Consider the following 20,463-nt stretch of genomic DNA (forward strand, 5'->3'; position numbering starts at 1 on the left):
GAAATGATCATTTACAAGGACCATCTTTACTGGGTGAGAAAAGAAAGAGAAATGGAATTGATGAGAGCTATATCATATACATGGGCGTAGAGTGTCAAGAGTTTGGAAACTTTCAATCACACAACATTTGCTGAAATCTTGCTATCTGCCAGGTGCCACAAGCCAACACTGGGTCTACTACAACAATGAACACAGAAAATGCCTCTGCCCTCTGGCCTAGTGCAATGAGATAAATTGAGTAATTGATGGAAACTCCATAACAAATAGAGTAAGGAGCCAACACAGTGAAGAGAGGCAACTTTTGCTCTGGTGGTTGGTGTAACGGCAGGCAGGAATGTAAATATTAAGAAAGGTATACGGAGAGGCTATAGTTTACATCCATAATCTTCATTTATTTACATAAAGGAAAAGACTCGAGAAAAGCAAAATGATAATTTCATTTTTTGATTCTCAACAATTTTGAGATAGTAGGATCCCCATTCTTGACACGTAAAAGCAAGTGAGGCACAGAGAGGAAAAGGGACCACTATATCAAATTGCTAAGAAGTGGCTGGGAGACCAGAATCATTGCCCAGTACTTTAGTTCCACTGGTGTTGACTGAAAAACAGTAGCACCCCAAACTTTAACAATACCCCAAGGTGGTGGTGGTGGTGCTGCTGCTGCTGATACACTGGACACGTTACTCTACATACCAGTCTAAGCCCTGGATCCTCATGTTTTCACTGTGCCTGAAAGTATTCAACATCAACAGGCTGACAATTTAAAGAATTTAAAGAGCCAACAATAAAAGCCTTCATACTAGCTTACAGTTAAGCTAACAGCAGGTACTTAATAAATGACTTACAATAAAAATTTAGGGTATGGATTAGAAGTAATCAAAGAGGGAAGCTGCTTTAGAGGCAGAATAGCATAATTATAAGAGCAAGGATTCCAAAAGAAATTTGTGAACTTGGCAAGTTAACCACTCTGTGCCTCAGTTTCCTACTGAGATCATCATAATATGTAACCTCTAGGGTTGTTAGGTAGGTCAAGTAAATGTAAAGCCCCTAGAACAATGCCTGGTATTTAATAACTGCTAGATCAAGGCTCTAATTTTATTGCTATTGCTATTGTTCTACTACTACTGCCACTACCATTGCTAGTACTTGTTACCTGGTTGGCAATTAAAATTCATCAAAAGGAGTTCCACCAGTAACCAGAGTAGACAACAAAACTCTTCACAACCCACACAGAGACAGATCTAGAGGAAGAATCTACCACTGACGGCACTGCAATTTTTAAAATATGTAAACCTCCACCTTGTTTTGTCAACTGTAGGAGCCAATCATACTACCACTCAACCTGAGTTCGTAGCAATGAATTTCTAAAATGGCAAGAAGTTTCTGAAGAAATACTTAAAGCCATATTTCAATTACATATAGTTTTTCAGTTGTCTCCTAAGATGGAAAATTAATATTAAAAATAGTCATCTTGTTTAGCTAAAGACAATAGTCCTTTAATGAGATGTTCACAGTACACTTTCTGAGAATAATTCTACCTGTATCCAAAATATCCTTGGTTGAGATTGTGCTTACAAAAAGCAAGAAATCCAGAAAAAATATAATCTGGACAATTGCCCGAATATCCCTGGAAAAAGAAATTTCTCTATACGGTTTATGTTCACTCTTCTGATTTAGATGTAGTCTAGAACATTTTTTCCCCCCACAGAGAACAAAACACTGTGTTCTCAGTTTCGACTTCAATTTAGTCCTTAATAGAACAAATACGGAAAGGTACCGCGTAAACTGGTTACTTATTGCTATAGACTCAGATCGAAGATTAGACTTGTTAATGGAATGCTGATCCCAAGAGTGAAGCTCACAGCTGTGGCATCCAACAATGGAATTAACATTTCAACAGGAAATAGAGAGCCATCCCAACAGAAAGGGCCACCTGATCCTGCCTTAGAGCACTTAAAAAAATTATCCTTTTAGAGGCTACACAAAGTGTGCCTTCTAAGGTCCCACCTATACATTTATTTAAATGAATCATTTGGTTGAGACAAGTGCTTACTGTGACAAACATCAGTTGGTTAAAAAAAAAAATGACAAGGACAAAAATCAGTCTGTTAAAGTGCCAAATGATCATACTTTCCAATGGTCCACACATTTTTTAAATGGCTCCTTCTCCCTCCTGAGAAAGGCGCAGCTGAAAATGTACTAGAAGAGAGTCCCTTAAAAATTATACAAGTCATCTCGTCTTATCTTTAAAATGAACCAACTAATTACAAACTCAAAACCGAGGTTATGACTTTCTCCTTTGCACTTTGCCCCAAGACTGCGGAAATCAGTACTGCATTTTGCCTACTTCTGATTTTCCACGATCTACTTTGTGGAATCACCGTCTCGCTCACAGCTTGCGCCGGGGCTAGCCTCTCCGACGAGACCAAGAGCGCTCAGGCTCGCTGCTCAGCCAGCACGGGTTTCCTAGAGGCAGCCCAGCGATCCCGGACACTGACGAGCTCGGTGTCCATTTAATCATGGCGTTTGCAATCCAGTCTCGACACCTGAAAACTCGCCGCCCAAGGCTTTTGAGATCGGGTGACCCTGGACGGACACTACACCGCGGCTAACAAGGGAAGGGCAAGAAGAGCAAAGAAAGCAGAGCTTGCGGCCGCGGCAAATGGGGCGGGGAAGACGCCGGGCGCACCCATCACGCCGCATCCCGGGAGCCCCTCCACCGCTGCCCCTCATTCCCAGAGCTCGGTCCCCGGCTCCGCAAACGACCCCCAACCCATCCCCCGACACCTCATGCCTCCGCACGGCTCCCTTCTGAGCCGCTCCACCTTCCGGGCTCGCGAACCCAGCCGGGCAAAAATCGCCCCATGCAATCACGCCCGCAATGCTACCACTGCCGCAGCGCCCCCAAATCGCGCCCGCCCCCTCCCCCACGCTTCATTGTTCCTGGGTGGCCGCAGGCAGCGAGCACCTCGGGGCTGGCCAGGCAATGAGGACGCTGGGGCCAGGCTGCCACACTCACCAGCGACTCCGCACAGGAGGAGGACGCGCAGCAGAAGCGCCATGGTGGCGGCCGGGCCGTGGGCGGCGACTGCAGGTAGGGGGCTCTCGCCCGGGGTCTCGGTCTCCCCGCGCCTCGCGCGCTCCCGACTGCCAGGCAGCTCTGGCACCTCTGCGCCCCCGCCCCACCGCGCCCTCGCTCGGCAGGTGAAACGCGTCACTTCCGGTAGTGGCCAGCTCCCCGGCGCGCGCGGGCCCCGCCGGACGCGTGGGTTGCCATGGCACCCGGAGCACGGGGCTGCTTGGACCCAGGACGCTCTCAACGAGGAACTCCCCGGCTGGCCTAAGGAAGGGTCCCCAGCCTCTGCTTGCCAAGCGGGAGCCCGGCTCCCCGCCTCCACGCCTCGGGTTAAATCAGGGTTGGTGCGCGAGTGTCGGGCCAGCCCCTCTCCCCAGTCAACTGAAAGTGCTGTCACGCCCCGGCCCCAGGGCGCGACGGCGTCCTACTCTCGCCCGCGCGCCTCGGGACCTGAAGGGCGGCTTTTGGATTCGGCCCTGCTGCACTCACACCACTCTTCCCTCGGGGAAGGAGTGGGTGGGGCGCCCTCCAGCCTCGCGTCCCACCTCCGGCGGTTTGCTGCCAGGCCTGCTCCTGCCTAAGGCCCCGGGGGAAGCGGGCTGGGCAGCCCCCAGCATTCGCCTCTTATCTTACTGAGTTGGGTGGACTGATGGAGAAGGAAAGCTTTTCCCCCAGTAATGACTCAACCCCTAAACTGCAGCTACAGATTTGGGAAACTCCCTGATTGCCTTTTCCCCCAACTGTGTTTAAAGGTGGCTGTAGACGACGCCTATACCACCCTGAACAACCCCGATTCGGTCTGATCTCGGAGGCTAAGCAGGGTCGGGCCTGGTTAGTACTTGGATGGGAGACCACCTAGGAAGGCCAGGTGCTGAGGCGTAAAAAATAAAGGATTGTAAAGTGACAAAGTCCTTGCAATCTATGAGGTCAACCAAGGGGTTGCCTCGTCTAAAAAAAAATTAAAGAAAAAATAATTTAAAATTAAGGTGATTCTAGCCCTGAAATCAGGCAACAAAGACGAATGAGTTTGAAAAGCGGGGCTAAGTCTTGATGGTTAAACGCTTGCGGGTAGATGGTTTCAGGAGCCAGGAGTTAGAGATTTTGAGCCGCCGGGTCAACCCTGCAGTGTACCTTCTGCCTCCTGGTGCCCTCCATACGTGTCCTTATGTCATTTCGCAATTGCTCTTTCCAGATGATGTTTATTTATAGCTGCTGAGACACTGGTGTTCTCAAGAGTTGCCTTATCAGGAATGAATTAGAGGAGTGAAGCAGCGTTGCGCAATGGGTAAGTTATTGGGGCCCCAAATGGGGCAGTAACTAGGCAAGTTACTTGGAAACAATTAGCTCCTACCTCAGGTGTAGCTATGAAAATTAAATGAAATAATGTAGAAAAGAATGGTTGGCACCATGTCTGGCACAATAGTAAATACTTAGTAAAGTACCAGAAAAGAGAAATTAATTATCAAGAAGACCAAAACTGCCCAGCTGCAATTTAGCCCAGTGGTTTGCAACCCTGGCACATTAAAAGTACCTGGAGAATTTTTACAAAATACCAGTACCTGATCTCCACTCCAGAGATACTGGTTGAACTTATCTCCAATGGAGTCCTGGCTGATCTAAGGAAAGGCTTATTGGTTGAGGATACAGGAATTCTACTGGATATAATTGAAGGAATAAAATACTTGGGACTTAAATTTTTGCTCACTACATTGTATTTTATGGAATTAGAGATTAAGCATTAAAAGTCTATTTCCAGCTGCTTTATGAGAACTTTTCTAGTATTAATCGCTCTAAAGTAGCATAGATTTATTATGAAGTTGCTACCCTGAGTATCACCTTCACTGGGTAGAAATTAAACTCATCTTTCAGCAGTCATCTCAACCTTTAGAAATCTTTAGAAATTACCCAAAAGGGCTTTTTTTTTTTTTTTTTTTAGCCTTACCTTTTGCCTCCTGTGGTAGCTAGTTTCATACTTATCACAAACTTCTCTTACACTGAATATTTCTAGAAGGCCAAAAAGACACATTATTCATCCTTGTCACTCTTGGAAGCACAGCTCATTGTAGGTTTTCTAGTATTTGTTTAATTGAATATATTCAATTTATATATAAATATATTGACATGTATTAATAAAAAATATTTAAATATCTATGAAATAACTCCCAAAGCATTACCTCTTAATATATCTTTTTAGACTTTACTTTTAAAAATGTAAATTTTAACAAATGTTTTATACTTTATATTATACTTCTGAATGTATCATCTCTAAGATTTAAGTAACTTTGAAAGGAGCAGTTTATCTTATTTAGGGAACTATTGTTCTTTTTTAAAAAAATTATGTTGAAGTTGAGAAAAAAGGGGGAAAAGTTATATGAAGTCATCTTTGGACTTTAGCTTGTGACTACATTATTTCATATAAACAGTATCTAAAATTATGAAGTTATCTGAAACTTAAAGACACCTTAAAGCCTTTGTAGCTATTTGTCAGCTTGGAAACTATATCTCCTGGAAGCTGAAATGAAATAATCTTATTAATTCTGGAACATACAAATTATTGATTGTTTGGTATCCTCAAACCAACCTAACAAATAGTGTACAATCATAAAATAAATCGCCCTGTCTACGCCCATGAACAAGCCCAATCCGCCTGATCTCAGAAGCTAAGCAGCGTCGGGCCTGGTTAGTGCTCGGATGGGAGACCACCTAAGAAGACCAGGTGCTATAGGTATAAAAGATAAAAAATAAGGGATTGTAAATTTACAAGGTCCTTGCAATCAGTGAGGTCAACCAAGGGTTTCCTCACCTCAAAGAACTTTTTTTTAAAATAAAATAAAATAAATAAAATAAAATAAAATAAAATAAAAAATTGCCCTAAGTAAAGCATCAAGCACTCCACATTATATGGCCTCCATACCAGAAGAAAGGTGATTCATGGCCTATCAAGATAGTAATAATTATAGAGACATAAATAATTCTGTGGTTAATGTAGCATTTGTCCTTAGAAAGATTTCTTAGCAGTAATGGTCTTTTGAACACACCCACAGATGATTAGAATCCTATATCACATTCAGAGGTTGCCTTACCTTTACTAATTAAAGGATTTTCACCTCTTCCCAGCCAGGAATATGAAGGCATGTGAAGGAAGAAACTTTCTTTAATACATGACACTACAGATTTTTATATTTTCTAGAAAGCGATAATACTATTCTTAACAGGAAATGACGTTTTCTCACAAGTGTGTTCCGCTTAGATTAGCAAGCCTGTTGGTTAAATGGATTAATACCATCCAAGACATCTATTTGCCCCAAAGCAAATAAACTTATAAATACATACATTTTTAGTTTTATAACATGTACATAATATTTATAAATCGATCCTTAGCCAGTGACCCAGAACTTTGTTTAGGTTCCTAATAATGTAGATTCCAAATGAACACAAAAGGCATAAGTTTATACAGACACAGAGCAAAATTGAAGATCGAATTGATGGGCTTTTAAAATGTTCTTATCCAAGGATCACCTGTTTCTTCCAGTTGCTTTCTTCTTTGTTTTGGTCTCTGTCAATTCATACTAGTCGCTTTATTCTAATTTCTGCTAATTTATTATTTTCTGCTTAAAGGTTAAAATAGGGCAGAAAAAAAGAAGCTTATTAAAACTTCGGGGTTATGTAGGTGGTACTTTTCAATTGTGATATCAAAATGGGTCAGTTTGAGGAGATTCCCCCCCCCCAAAAAAAAAATTACTTTTAGAAAAGACCACTAATATCCAGCACTCGGTGTAAACACAGGGCGGTTAGCTTTCTGGAAAAGGGCTAGAAAAGCACTGGGGGCATCCACTTTAGAATATAAATCCCTGAATATACAAGAGTATCCCCACCCTAACCCTGCTTGATAGCGCCTCTTTTTACCCACCCAATCTTACACCTGCTTGCAGGAGAGGGAATGGTGGGAACTGTTTAACTTTCTAAACTGACTTTGAACCATTGCCCCGTTTTTAGCCCCACCTTCATTCTACTCTCAAATATTCCTGATGCCACCAAATCCTGAAACTCTGAAGGTGCACTTTGACCACTGCTGGCTTAGAATTCAGCTTTCTTGAGCACACTCAGTCAGTGAACTTGCATCCATCTGCTTTCTAGTTTCCAAGAATTTGGTGCTGTTGTCTTCCATCCTCTTGCCGTCATTGTCCTTGTACCAGTAGGCCTTTAAAAAAATCCACTTACTGTAACTTTAAAGAGGTTTTCTGGAGAAGTAGAGGCATGTGTTTAATTCTCTATCTTTATTTTAAAATTCCTCAGGGTGAAACATTCTCATGCATATAGGAAGTTTAAGTCTGAAGAGAATTAATGTCTTTACTTTTCTCCTGAATAATACGAGGACCTTAGACTTGTTTAACTCCTATCAAATCCCTCTCCTATTTTATCTTGTAATTCAGTGCTTTTGTTCTGTTCACCTTATAAATTAATTACACATTGTTAGTTTTTATATACTCAATGGTCAATTATATTTATCTACATATCTTTGTTTATCATTTCCTCTTGCATCTTGAACCACTTTTGGGATCATTTTCCTTCCAGAGTACGTCCTTTATGAAGTTCCTTACTAAGTATCTATTGAAAGTAAACTTTGCTTCTATGTATCTAAAAATATCTTTCTTTAATTTGCCCTCATTCTTAAAGTGTAGAGTTCTTGGTATAGAATTTGGGACTTACTGGTCTTTTCTATCAGTATTTTCAAAATACTGTTCCACTCTATTCTGGCTTCCTTTGATGCTCTAATGGAATAAATCTAGTGATTCTTATAGTTGATCTGGCTGTTTTTTAAAATCTTTTGATTTGTTGTTCAATCTCATTATGCTGTGTCTAGTTTGGAATTTCTTTCTATTTTTTTTCAGCCAAGAATTTCCTGAACCTGAGAGAATTGCTGTCATTCCTCAATTCTGAAAAAATTCTCAGTATTCAAGTTCTTGTTGAATATTGCATTTCCCACACTCTGTTACCATCCTCTGAGATGCCTATTACATAATATTACACCTTTTCATTCTGTCCTTCACATCTTATTTTCTTCATGCATTTGATATTCTTAGCTAAATTCCTGGTAAATTATTATTATTATTATTATTATTATTATTATGACATTGGTTAGTGAAATCCAGCAAGTTTCAGATGTCTAATTTAGCAGTAAATATATATATTACGTTGTGACTGATCATTTCTTTTCAGTTAACAACTTTGCTGTTCAGTTGTGTTGAATCTATTCAATCCTCCAAATGGTTTTTAATTACAATTACATTTTTTCCATTTGTAGATATTATGTTTTTCATATCTGCTTGGCTTCTTATTTTCTTCTCACACCTCCAGTTATCTCTTATTTTTCTTTAAATATAATAAACACTTTCAATATATATTACATGTGCAATAATTAAATGATTTGAAATCATTTCTCATTTTTTTTTAAAATTCAGATTTTTGCTTATATTGGACTTCTTTTTTTCATCTGTTTAATGATTTTTTTTTCCTCAGAAGCTCATGTTTGTGGAACTGTGTGTGTGAAGTATTTAAGGATTTTAAGCGCTATCCTTGAAGGGAATTTGTATTAGCTTCTGCAAGAATCCTAGGGGCACTAACCAATCCAGGAAAATTTTAAATAATTTTTGGCATTAAGTTTCTCAGATTACACAGTTAATGTAAATTTGAATCAGAAACCAGCATGAGGGAGCGCTTATAGTTATAAATTCTCAGATGAGTTTCGTCACTTCGTTCTCTTCAATAGCCCTTTTAAATAAAATAACACTGCTGTACTCTGTAAATGAGCTGTACAGAGAAACCTAACCACATCTTCCTTTGTTGATAGCCCTCCAGGGTTCTTAGCTTGTGCTACTCAGTTTGTTGAGTCAGTTGAAAAACATTATATTCTGTTCCTTTTGTGACATTTTGTATCAGGCATTTCTGCAGCAAGTTTTCCTCAAAACATCTAAATTAGGGCGTTGGCAAGGCCACATTCCACCTTTCAGGGGCCCCAGGCGCTTTTGCGTTTGTGGACCTCTGCCACTTCAGAAGACATTTTAAATTGTTTTTTTTTTTATGACTGTATTGGTATAAAGACAAATTTAATCCAGGCTGGGTCATATTCTTATTTCTTCTGATTTTAAAAGAAACAAAAATGTTTTCACAGGCTCTGGATAAGTTGGGCTCTGGGCATTGCCTGTCTTCCTCTCTCCGTCCACCCCTGATGTCAGTTGTTCTGGTGATACCAAGGTTTCCTACAAAAGGGCTGGAAAGGAGCAAACGTGTAAATGTCCCTCTGCCCTCTGTCCCTGTTTCAAGTCTTTTGCCAAAGTCCTTATCCTCATGCTATCTGCCTTTCCAGTCCTTTTTCTTTCCTTTTCTTCTTAGGCCCAAACAATCCACAAAGTACTAAAAGATAAGAAAGACACCGATATTTACCTAGAAATAAAATTTTGTTGCTTGTTTTATTTAAGCTCTTCCTTCATTTTCACAGTTCTGTAGTTTGTATTTTGGCTTTCGGGTGTTTTGTTTGCCTATTTAGGTGAAAGAAATAGGATTGGCAGAATAAACCCAGCGAAAACTCAGAGCATCTACCCTCTTTCTGGGATTTTACACTAACTTTGGTGGTGAACTTTAGAAAGAAAATTAAACTTTGTGAACTCTATCATTATCCTCAGGAAGAAAGAATTATAAAGCCTGATATTTGTGACATACACTTAGGTTGTTTTGAGAATAGTGACTTAATGTTGGCACAGTGCTCTGGGCCTTTTAGATCAAAGATGCTGTGTGTACCCAGCATTAAACCCATTTAATATATACCCAGAGTATAAACTTAAATATTACAAAAGTGGATGGAGGCTCCATATACTTAACATCTTGCTGGTTTCTTTTTGGCTGGAGGCAACTTTCTGTCTATAGGTAATGACAATACTTTACATTTACAAGCCATATAACATCTGTTATCCAAGGAGTTCAAAGAACTCAGCAATTATGAATCATTGTTTCTTAAAATATCTCTACACGCATTGAGGTAAACTGCTTATAGGTAAAGAGACTAGACTCCTGGAGAGTTGCTGCCAGCAAAAGCCTGAGATGTACTGACCGGTTGCTCAGGCATAACACACAGTGGACAAGGATCACTCTTCTTAGAAATCTGACTTTTTGATTTAGCAGTAGGAGCAACTAAGGTTGTGTGTGTAGTGTGTATCTGTGTTATCATTGTTGTCGTTTTTGTTTTAAACAGGACCTGTCATAATCCTATCTGTGTTTTTTCCAGGGTGGTGGGTAGGGGGATGGGGAACCTCTAGAGGCAGTACCAAAAGATGGATCTGAAGAGAGTAGGAAGAAAGAAAAGGAAGGAGATCATCGAAGAAATTATTGTCACAGTTATAGTAAAAGGTGGCAGGGTCTGAAACCCAAGTTGTGGTAGCGAAGGAGGTTTCGGGGATATTTCAGAGAAAGAACTAACAGGATTTGAGCCCAGTTAGATGTAGACAGTGAGGAACAGGAAACAAAGCCATCTCTGGTTTCTAGGTTTGGGCAATCAGTGGATAAGGGTGCTATTAACTAAATAGGGAATAGAGAACAAGCAGGTTCAGTGGAGTATAAATGTTAGGTTTTTGGCACCTGAGGGACATCCAAGTGGAGATGCCAGAAAGAGAGACAACCTGGCTGGAGATCCAGATTTTAGAAGCCAGATTACACTCTGAGGAATTAGTTTGCTTTTTGTACTGGTTGTAAATCTCATTGCAGCCATGCTGTAAATGTGGTTGATTTCCCAAGGTAACCCATAAACACCCATTTAGACTACAGAGTACCTGACAGAGCAGCATGAATGTCATTCATGAGAATGTCTCTTTGCGGACTTGTGTTCGTAAAGCCAACTCAGCACTCCAGTAAAGCAACTTCTCCAGCTTAGATATAGAATTGGGTGTCAAGACGTCTTTGACAAACTTTATTATCTTCCCAGGAACAATGGAGCATAGAATGTTTAAGAGCAGGTTACATATATTGTGGTATGGAACTAGTATTGTTTGTAGTTTTAGGGAGAAGGGACTGCATTTGCTTTTAAAGCTGTAAGAGGGAGAAGAGGCAGACCTTTCAGCTAGGGAAGAGGGATCCAGCATGGGTAGAGGCTGATGGGGGTGCAGTGGAAAGTCAGAGCGAAGGACCCTGGTCAAAGTTTAAAGAGCGAGTAGCAGGGGTGGTGAATCAGCAACGATGGAAAACCTGAGACCACAGATCCAGGCTTTGGCTATCATTGAATGGATTTGGGAAGATATCACTTGTGGTATTGTGATGTATAAGAAGTATATATATTTATTCAGATGACCGAAATTTATTTCTCATGTATATACCTGGTCTTCATCCACATTCCTGGCTCACAGCTCCCTAAACTCTCCTCATTCCTGAGTGATAAGAGCAATGAGAACATCGTTTGTTATAATGTTTGGTCTTTTATTATTTGTAACAAGCTTCTTTCTACCACCACTGGGCTTATGTTAATGAGGTGCCCTTTGGAAATCCCCTGAAGATGGGGACTGATTGCTGGGGCGGGGGGCGGGGACCAACCAGGAATAAAGAAAGGGGTGGACTTTTCAGTTCTCCGCCCCGCCCACCCCCAATTTCCAGGAAAGGGAGTAGGGCTGGAGGTTAAATCAATCACCAATGACCAGTGATTTAATCATGCCTAGATAATGAAGTCTCCATAAAAGTCCAAAAGAAGGGGGGTTCGGAGAGCTTACAGGTTGGTGAAACAGGACTCTTCCATTGGCCACTGCTGGGGACAGAAGCTCCTTTGTTTGGGGACTTTGCTCTATGAATCTCTTCATCTGACCATTGATTTGTATCCTTTAATATTCTTTGTAATAAACCTATAATCTAGTGAGTAAACAGATTTCCTGAGTTCTGTGAGCCCCTCCAGCAAATTAATCGAATCCAAGGAGGTGGTTGTAGGAACCTCTGATTTATAGCCAGTCAGGCAGAAAGAAGTACAGGTAAAACCTGGACTTGCAACTGGCTTCTGAAGTCTGCTCTAGCAAATAAACAAACTCCAGAGCCTCCAATCTATAGCCAGTTGCTCAGAAACACAGGCACAGGTGATAAATAACCTAGTCTTAATTACTGGCCTCCAAAGTGGTTGGTGGTGGTATGGGAGTTGGGACGCATCTCTTAGGACAAGCCCTTACCTTGTGGAATCTGATGCAGTTTCTGGATAGGTAGTATCAGAATTGAATTGAGTTGCAGGACACCGAGCTGGTGTCAGAGAGTAGCTTGATGGTATGAAGAAACACCCCCAACAATCATATTGTAATTGGGGAGCAGAACCTTTATCAGCCATACATTCTGCTAATCAGCAGTAAAGAAGAGAAGGAAGGTAAGGTGTGGGGCAGGGGCCGGGGAGGAGGGTGCCCAGAGGCAATGGGAATGGGCAAGGAAAGGGTGTTCTTTTGGTCACCAGGTGACTCCCTGGCCAGGACAACCATTTCTGGGGATACTGGATATTTCTAAATTTTAGATTGCTAGTAGTGAGAATGTTATCCCAGTTCACAATTCAAGCTCTAAATGACTAGGAAATTTGTAAACTTCTGATAGAGGAGGAATTTTACTATTGTAGAGATGGGCATGCTCCCAAGGTGATCTTACTTGTCTCTACTTTTACAGGTTTACAAGTCAGTTAAGCATTCCTGATTCAAAAACACTCAAAAGATTTAAGAAGTCCCCTTTCATTCAAAAGCTTTCTTGTCATTGCTGAGCATTACGATTTCACTTTTATGTAAATATTTTTGCACGTAAAAATAAACTGTGGCTGATTTCATAGGGATTTGTTTGTTTGTTTGTTTTTTCTGTTTCCCTGGTGCGGCTATTGCTAAGCAAAGAAGGAATATAGTGAGTGTCACTGAAAGGAGATTAATTTCTGTTGTGTCAGTGAATCATACAAACCAGTTTGGCAAGAGATGCTGGGTGGGGGTTGGGGTCGCAGTTGTCCCTCTGTAGAAACAAGAAAATTGAGGAAAGTACATTTAAACATGTTTAATATATATTTATTAAAAAGGCATTTAGGTAGCTCCAACTTGTAGTGTTTTATTTGGAATGTGTCAAACCAGAGAGTAAGTGTACTCTGGTCTGACCAAATAGAAATGCATTGAATACATAGTTGGACTCTGTTAACGTGATAGTAATTTTCCTCACTGTCCTGTAGATGTGGTAGGCCATATCTCTTTCAAATTCTTTATTCCAATATCGTACATTTCCTACTTGCTAGATTAAAGAAAAAAATGTACTTCTGGTGAGTAGTCCCGGCATACCCCATATGGCTCTCAACAAACGGCTGCTGGTTTCCTGACATTCCTTTTCTGTAGATGCTCTTTCATGCACTAAAATTGCTTAATGGACGGGAGAAGAATCAAATGGACAAACATTGGCAACTCAAACAGAAACTCAGATGACAACTCAAAATGGGTAATTAGGTTTGGTCTGCAGAACGGCAAAAAACCATCTGCCAGAGGATCTGCCTGCAGATTCCAGGGGCCAACTTCTTAGATCGCTAGGACTCCAATTAATCTCTTAAGAAGGATGAGAACCAAGTAAAGGCAGTAAGAAGGAAGGGTCTCAATTCAAGCCAAAAAAATAAAGCAAAGTAGACTGTAATCTTCAACGGAATGAGGAAATAAACATTTACCCTCCTGATAGTCTGGGTCAACTGCTTTTTCACTTCTTGTATTTTCCCCTCAGGTCCAAAGAGCTGCTGAGAATTTTTAAATAGCAATGCTGGGTTGAACCCTCATGAATGGAATTAGTGTCCCTATCAATGGATCCCAGAGAGCTCCTCAGCTCTTTCTGCCACATGAGGACACAGAAGGCCATCTATGAACTAGAAGGCAAGTTTCACCAGACACGGAATATGTCAATACCTTGATCTTGGACTTCTTAGTCTCTAAACTGTGAGAAATGTTTGTTGTTTAAGCCCTCTACCCCCAACCTATGCTATTTTTGTTAGAGCAGCCCCAGCAGACTAAAACAAGTATCTTGCTAAACTGAGGGAATTGTCAACCTTGATTTGATTCTAGTAAGGTGATCTAAAATTCCTCTAGGAACAACACAATAGCCTATTTGATCTTACATTTTGTTTGTTTATTGAGGGGGGTGATGCAATTGTATGCCTCCAATTTTAGTAGCTGTAAAGGATATAAAAATAGATTTTTTTTTTTCCTTTTGCCCTGCCAACCATCTGGAATTCCTCCAGAAGCAATAACTTAAAACCAATTTCTAACACAGTCATATTGATGGCTGTGGGAGGGAGATTCTTAGCACCTTGGAGAATGAATCATTATTGAAATTTCTATGATGTCATCGTGATGTTGAAACAAAGACAACATCATAAAATCAATAAATACGGTCCCCCATACCTGCTCCAAGTTAAAAAGGAGGCTTTCTGGTTTACCGGTGAGATTTATATCATGGCACAGACATTGCACATTGTGATATGCAAACTCTTATCGTGGTAGGATCAAGATTCACTGTATGTCCCTTAGGCGTGGGTTATGTCTTAAAGAATGGCTGGTGACCCACTGGTGGGGATGCAGCACAAAGCTGCTGGGTTCTGGTACAGCGCAGGGGGTTAGACAGGCAGCAGACTGGTTTGCTGCTGAGACAGAGCCTTTCTCTTAAACAGGACCTGGCCAGCGTAGATATCATAAAACAACTCTTGGAAGACGAAAGAATTCCATGCTTTTGTTTTCCAGGGGGACCAGCTGATCCAAAGAAATGCTAGCAACGTGTTTGGCTTACATGGCTCCCAGGTAGTGTCTGAGTAACTGGGGGTCATTGGTGGGGAATGGGAGCCATGGTTTATGGGCAAAAATCTCCACTTTTTGGGTGCCAGAAGTACAGGTGTTTCAGAAAATTTACAGCTACTAAAATTTGAGGCATAAGCTAGAAAATATTGAGAATTATACCTGTTTCTTAACTAATTTAAATAAATTATGGCCAAAAAGGGAGTGGGGGAAGGGGGACTATTGTTCATGATTTCACTTCTTGATCATCTGCCAATGCTTGTGGTTCCTGATAGTCTATTTTAAACATAGCCCGACTTCCCCTAAGACTGACTCTAAGGTCTCAGTCTAAGGTTGGGTCTCTAAAGCCAACCTGATGGCCAAGGAGTTTGGGCTTTGGTCTGAGTGCATATATGTGGAGTGGGGAAGTGTGGGTGTCAAGTAAATCTGATAGTTCCACTTGCCCTGAGTTGTTGAGGGAGATGTGCGCACATAGGAGTGAATAAACAGATTATGACCTGCGTGTCAGTTCAGGTTCTTCAAGAAGCTGATGTCAAGGCAGGACTTGAAGTAGAAAAAGTTTCTTAGAGAAAATGCCTTCAAAAGAAAATGGAAAGGGAGCAGAGGAGGCTGAGAGAGCCTAAGCCCTTAATACCAATCTGAATCCTGTGAAGGAAAGAAGGAAGGAAAGAAGGGCTTGTGGGAAGAGTCTTAAACTAAGGAGCAGCTCTAAGTTTCCACAAGGCAAATGGGGAGTCCTTAAGCCAAAGTCACTGCATAAGGAATGAGCCTGCCTTTGTTTCCCTTGGTCATTGGCTGGGAGCAGCTTGTGGATAGCTTGACTTTGGCACTCACCCTGTAGTAGGTTCAGAGCATAGCACTCAGGGTCATCCCCCATGACCAGGATGTTTTTACAATTTTGAAGATATTTACAATAAAGTCGTATAGGAATTTAGAGTATTTCAGGATAGTAGGGGAGGGGAAGCATCATTCCAGTGACTAACAACAACCTGGACAACTGACATTCACATGTGTACCAAACATTTGCTAAATAATATGCATGCATTAAATCATATAATGCTTGCAGTAGCATTGTGAAGTGCTGTTCTAAATAGGACTCTTTTGGTTGAAAATGACAGAACTAAAATTGACTTGAGCGAAGAAAAAGTATTTATAAAATTTATCTGCTCATGTAACCAGGATGTCTCAGAGCTGGGATTAGAGGTAGGCCACTGAAGAAGGTCATGCAAGAGTAGGACCCTGCTTTTATTTAAAAAAAATCAATATATTTTTTTCCATAATGGATTTTTGGTATTAATTTTCAGTTTGAAATGTATTATTTAAAAATGCTTTTTTTTTGATGACTGAGGGGTTTTTTGGCATCCCCTTCAGTTTTGCTCCCTAGATGGTGCCTCACTTGCCTCATCCTAATCCCAGTTCTGCTCCAGGGATAGCTGGATCTGGAGGCTCAAATGCTCACATCGGGACTAGCTAGCTCTTTCAGCTCTGCTTCTTCTTGGTTTGGCTTTATCTTAGGTAGGTGCTTTCTAAGTGTAGCTTTTAGCACTCACAATTTCAGAGGGAGAGAGACTTTCTCCTATACACTCTTAGAGGGTTGAAAGGACTCTGCTTGGATCCATCTGAAATCTGGGACATTCTGGAAGAATTTCGAACTAGGGTATACTTCAATCCAGGAAAACCTTGAATTTCTGGATTGATTCTTATTGCCTTCTTCTTGGAAGTCAGATTCATTGGAATAATTTCTCATTGGAAAGCAAAAAAACAGTTTTAACTAACTCCTCATATTGACTAGGTGAGAAAACCAAAATGTCTTTCCTTGAGGCAGCTTTTTATGAAATATTAATATATTCCCCTTTGTGAAATAATATATCAAGAATATTTTGTAACTTGAAGAAAGCAAGATGTAAAACTCTACCATATACCATCATTTGTGTGAAGTGTGTGTGTGTGTGTGTGTGTGTGTGTGTGTGTGTACATTCATATGATTATTTTCCCTGAAAACATTTGGGGAAAAAAAACTGAAGGAGTAATTGTTTCTGAGGAGGGTCGTTGAGTTTTCACTGTATATCCTTTTATATCTTTTGAATTTTGTACTATATGCATGTATTACCTATCCAAAAAATAAATACATTTTAAAATATTCTTCCCCCCACCCCCAAATGTGTAATGGATACTATTATAGACATTAGGGACAAATTATGGAACAAGACAGACAAGTATTCTTTGATCCTAGAGTAGATTACCAGGCCTTGATTTAGCAGAAAATGAAATTCATTATAAGCTCTGTGGAGTATAATAGAGTCAAAATGACATGAATGGTTAATATTGATATAGAAGGCAGTTTTCATTTTTTCACTCTTGACTTCTATTCAAAAGGAGATACTGGCAGAGGTACAGACCAGGAATGCTAAAGTTTTGACAAATTTTCTGAGATTAAAGAGATGGAAAACCAATGTTAGCTGGTAATGGCGGTCTGTTCTTAACAAAAACTGCAAAGTGGAATTCGTTACTGACACCTGCTATTGGCAATAAGTATTGGTGTCCTGTCAATAATGTTAAGGGGCTATCTGAGCCTTTAATGAACATTGGTATCTAGAATTCCTGGAGCACCTGGGTGTCAGGTCTGAAGGGAGGTACTTTAATTTCATGAAACTTGTGATCTAAAGACCAAAGAATTTACAGAGTCCCTCAGGTTACCATGGTGGGGGGCGGTTCTGGTAGTGATAAGGGAACATACAGATCTCCATGAATTTGCAGGATCTCTAGCTACTACTCTAGGTGGTCGTAGGTGGCCATGACAAATGGTAGTAGATGCTAAAGATCTTAGAATGCTCACCCTCATACACTGTTGGTGGGATTGCAAATTAGTACAGCCACTTTGGAAAAGTCTGGAAGTTTCTCAAAAAATTAAAAATGGATATACCTTTTGACCCAGCAATTGCACTTCTGGATATTTATCCAAAGAGAATCAAAACGATGATTCATAAAGATCTACGCACCCCTATGTTCATGGCAGCACAAGATATGGAAGGAACCTAAATGCCCATCAACAGATGATTAGATAAAGAAGTTATAGTTCACGTATACAATGGAATATTACTCAGCCATTAAAAAAATGAAATCCTACCTTTTGCAACGACATGGATGGACCTAGAGATTATGATGCTGAGTGCAATGTCAGACAGAGAAAGGTAAATACCATATGATTTTACTTATATGTGGAATCTAAGGAACAAAAAAGAATGAACTAATCAAAAACAGACTCACAAATATAGAGGACGATCTAGTGATGGACAGAGGGGAGGGGTTTGAGGGGCTGGGAAGAAATGTGTAGGGTTAAAGAAGTACACATTAGTAGTCGATAGATGGTCACGGGGATGGGGAGCACGGCATAGGGAATGCAGTCAGCAGTAATGGAATGGCTAGGCGGAGAGCCAGAGGAGAGAAAGAGCAATCAGGGGGATCGTTTCATAAACTATATAAATGTCTAACCAATGTACTGTATACTTGAAACTAATAATAAAATTTTTTTAAAAAATCACAAAATGCTTATGCTAGGCTGGGTGATGGCAGTGTATGCTCCTCCATCTAGGAGACCTTAAGAAATAATTGGAAGAAATAGTGAATCCATAATAATGAGTATAGTTACCTCCTATATGCTCCTATGCTCAACCCCGTTAGGTCCAGTTTCTGGGATTAAAAACTTCAGTCCCAATATTTACTCACGGAATGTGTCAGTTCTTGGGAGAGTTCAAGGGTAAATGATAATTGACTTCTGTGAACATGATAACAGTAATAGAATTTCCAGAGTCTGTACCTAACTGGGTTAAACTCTTTGGTGTTTCCAAGATCAATATCAAGAGCTGAGGGAGGACATTTGGATGTGCAGGAACCATGGGGCCAAATGGATATCCCATACCGAAGGCAGGAGAAGGCACCATCATGTTTCCGGCTTGTCCACAAACAACAACAACAACAACAACAACAACAACAACAACAAACTACTCTGCTCCTGATGCAGCTCCATTTGAGGCTTCTGATAATTTCATTCCTGAATTATTTACCTTACAAGGATGGAAGAAACAGCTTTTCTACCTTTCTTTTTATCTTTTTAAATATCTTGAATGTTGCTTGTATGAACACAATCGCCATTAAGAGGTGGGTTATTCAAGTCTGTCTGGACTTGTTAGATGATTGCCTGGTTGGTGTATTTAGTCTCAGTGTTTCCTCCTCTTACAGTTTTAAATCACCATAGGTTCTTTTCTAACATCTATGTTACTACATCACAAAACTTTAGACACAGAGAAAAGGCAAGAAGTCGATGCATTTAATGCACTTTGCAAATGTGGATGCTGAGGTTTAGGGAGGGAAAAGGTATTCATCTATATTCAAAAAAAATGATTTCGCTAACATTAGTTGACAATTTGAAAAAAAAATGTTTAATTAGTTCACTTTCCAACAACATACCCAAATGGATTAAAGAATTAAAAAATAAAGGAATAAGACAACCAGAGGAATATAAATATGTATGTGTATGTGTGTATATATATCTATATGTATATATATCATATAAGCTAGAAAAGAATTTTACAATTTTTGGTAAATTTTATTGAACTATAACATACATATGGGAAAATGCACAAATCATAAGTGTGCTGGATAAATTTTCACTGAGCGAACACTCCTGTTTAATTACATTAAACCAAGGGAAAAAAGTCACAAGGGATATGATTGATAAGCCTGACAACATAAATAAATTAAAACATCTGTATATCAAAAAAATGTCAAACAGAATTACAGGGGAAAGTTACAAATTGGGAAAATGTTTTCAAATATATAACAAGGATAATTACCTCAATATTTATTTTTTCAAAGTAAAAAAAGTCATTAAGAAATTTGAATACCCCAGTTAAAATATGGGTAAAGTACACAAGAGGTTATTTTATATATCTCTTTCTCTTACAGTTAAAGAAATTAGAAATCCTGAAAAATATATAACACCCCCTAATGGAAGATGCTGTGAACAGGCTTTCATATACATTTCTAGTGAGGGTATAAATGAAGTCCTGTTTGAATGCAGGGTGGTGGTGGGGGCGGTGGCTGTGTGCAATTCGTAGTTGATATCATAAGCCTGTAGCATGTATGGACACTTTTACCCCAAAATTATGCTTCTTGAAGTAAAACAAGAAATCATTTAAAATGTCTAAAAATTGGGTTTGATTAAACAATATATGTTATCTTCTCTAGCCATTTAAACACATTAGAGAAGAATAATGAATAAAATGAAAAATATTTACAATATGTTGACATCAAACCATAAAACTAAATGTATGCTAAAAACTCAGATTTTGAAATAAATGATATACATATATATGTGCCAAAGGGAAAAAAAAAACTCATAGATCTTACATCGAAATATAAACAGGTGAAGAAATTTGGTGATTATTTTTCTTTTTGTGCTCTTCTAAATTTTCCAAGCTTTCTGTAGTGAATATTAATTTGCTAATCAGAAAATATATTATAGGTAATAAAAATAATTTTAATGTTTCCTATAGTGTGATTGCCTAAAGTCTGCATCTAAGTAGT

The 20,463-nt window shown here is 39.8% G+C and overlaps 1 protein-coding gene, 2 long non-coding RNA genes and 1 pseudogene across 5 annotated transcripts in view; 3 read left to right on the forward strand and 1 right to left on the reverse strand.

The window, feature by feature from the left end:
* CXADR (CXADR Ig-like cell adhesion molecule) overlaps positions 1 to 3,244 on the reverse strand; it is a 47,919-nt gene extending 44,675 nt beyond the window's left edge. For both annotated transcript variants that reach the window (XM_036219906.1, XM_016148493.2), the window contains exon 1: positions 3,020 to 3,244. In XM_036219906.1, coding sequence (XP_036075799.1) covers positions 3,020 to 3,062 — 43 coding nt within the window. In that variant the 5' untranslated portion in view covers positions 3,063 to 3,244. The remainder of the gene's footprint in view (positions 1 to 3,019) is intronic.
* A 9-nt stretch (positions 3,245 to 3,253) lies between these two features.
* Positions 3,254 to 17,941, forward strand: LOC107512693. 2 transcript variants are annotated; one of them, XR_001597375.2, is made up of 4 exons: positions 3,254 to 3,416; positions 4,269 to 4,361; positions 13,817 to 14,025; positions 17,813 to 17,941. It is a non-coding gene; the product is annotated as an uncharacterized LOC107512693 (long non-coding RNA). The 2 variants fall into 2 exon arrangements; XR_004950610.1 differs by lacking the exon at positions 17,813 to 17,941 and having other exon boundaries at positions 3,256 to 3,416; positions 13,817 to 17,745.
* On the forward strand, positions 3,838 to 3,956 carry LOC118602126 (annotated as a pseudogene).
* A 75-nt stretch (positions 17,942 to 18,016) lies between the features above and the next one.
* Positions 18,017 to 19,400, forward strand: LOC118601786. The gene is made up of 2 exons (XR_004950611.1): positions 18,017 to 18,068; positions 18,727 to 19,400. It is a non-coding gene; the product is annotated as an uncharacterized LOC118601786 (long non-coding RNA).
* The last annotated feature ends 1,063 nt before the right edge of the window (positions 19,401 to 20,463 follow it).

Source organism: Rousettus aegyptiacus, unplaced genomic scaffold (assembly GCF_014176215.1).
Source record: "Rousettus aegyptiacus isolate mRouAeg1 unplaced genomic scaffold, mRouAeg1.p scaffold_m13_p_4, whole genome shotgun sequence".
Lineage (NCBI taxonomy): Eukaryota > Metazoa > Chordata > Mammalia > Chiroptera > Pteropodidae > Rousettus > Rousettus aegyptiacus.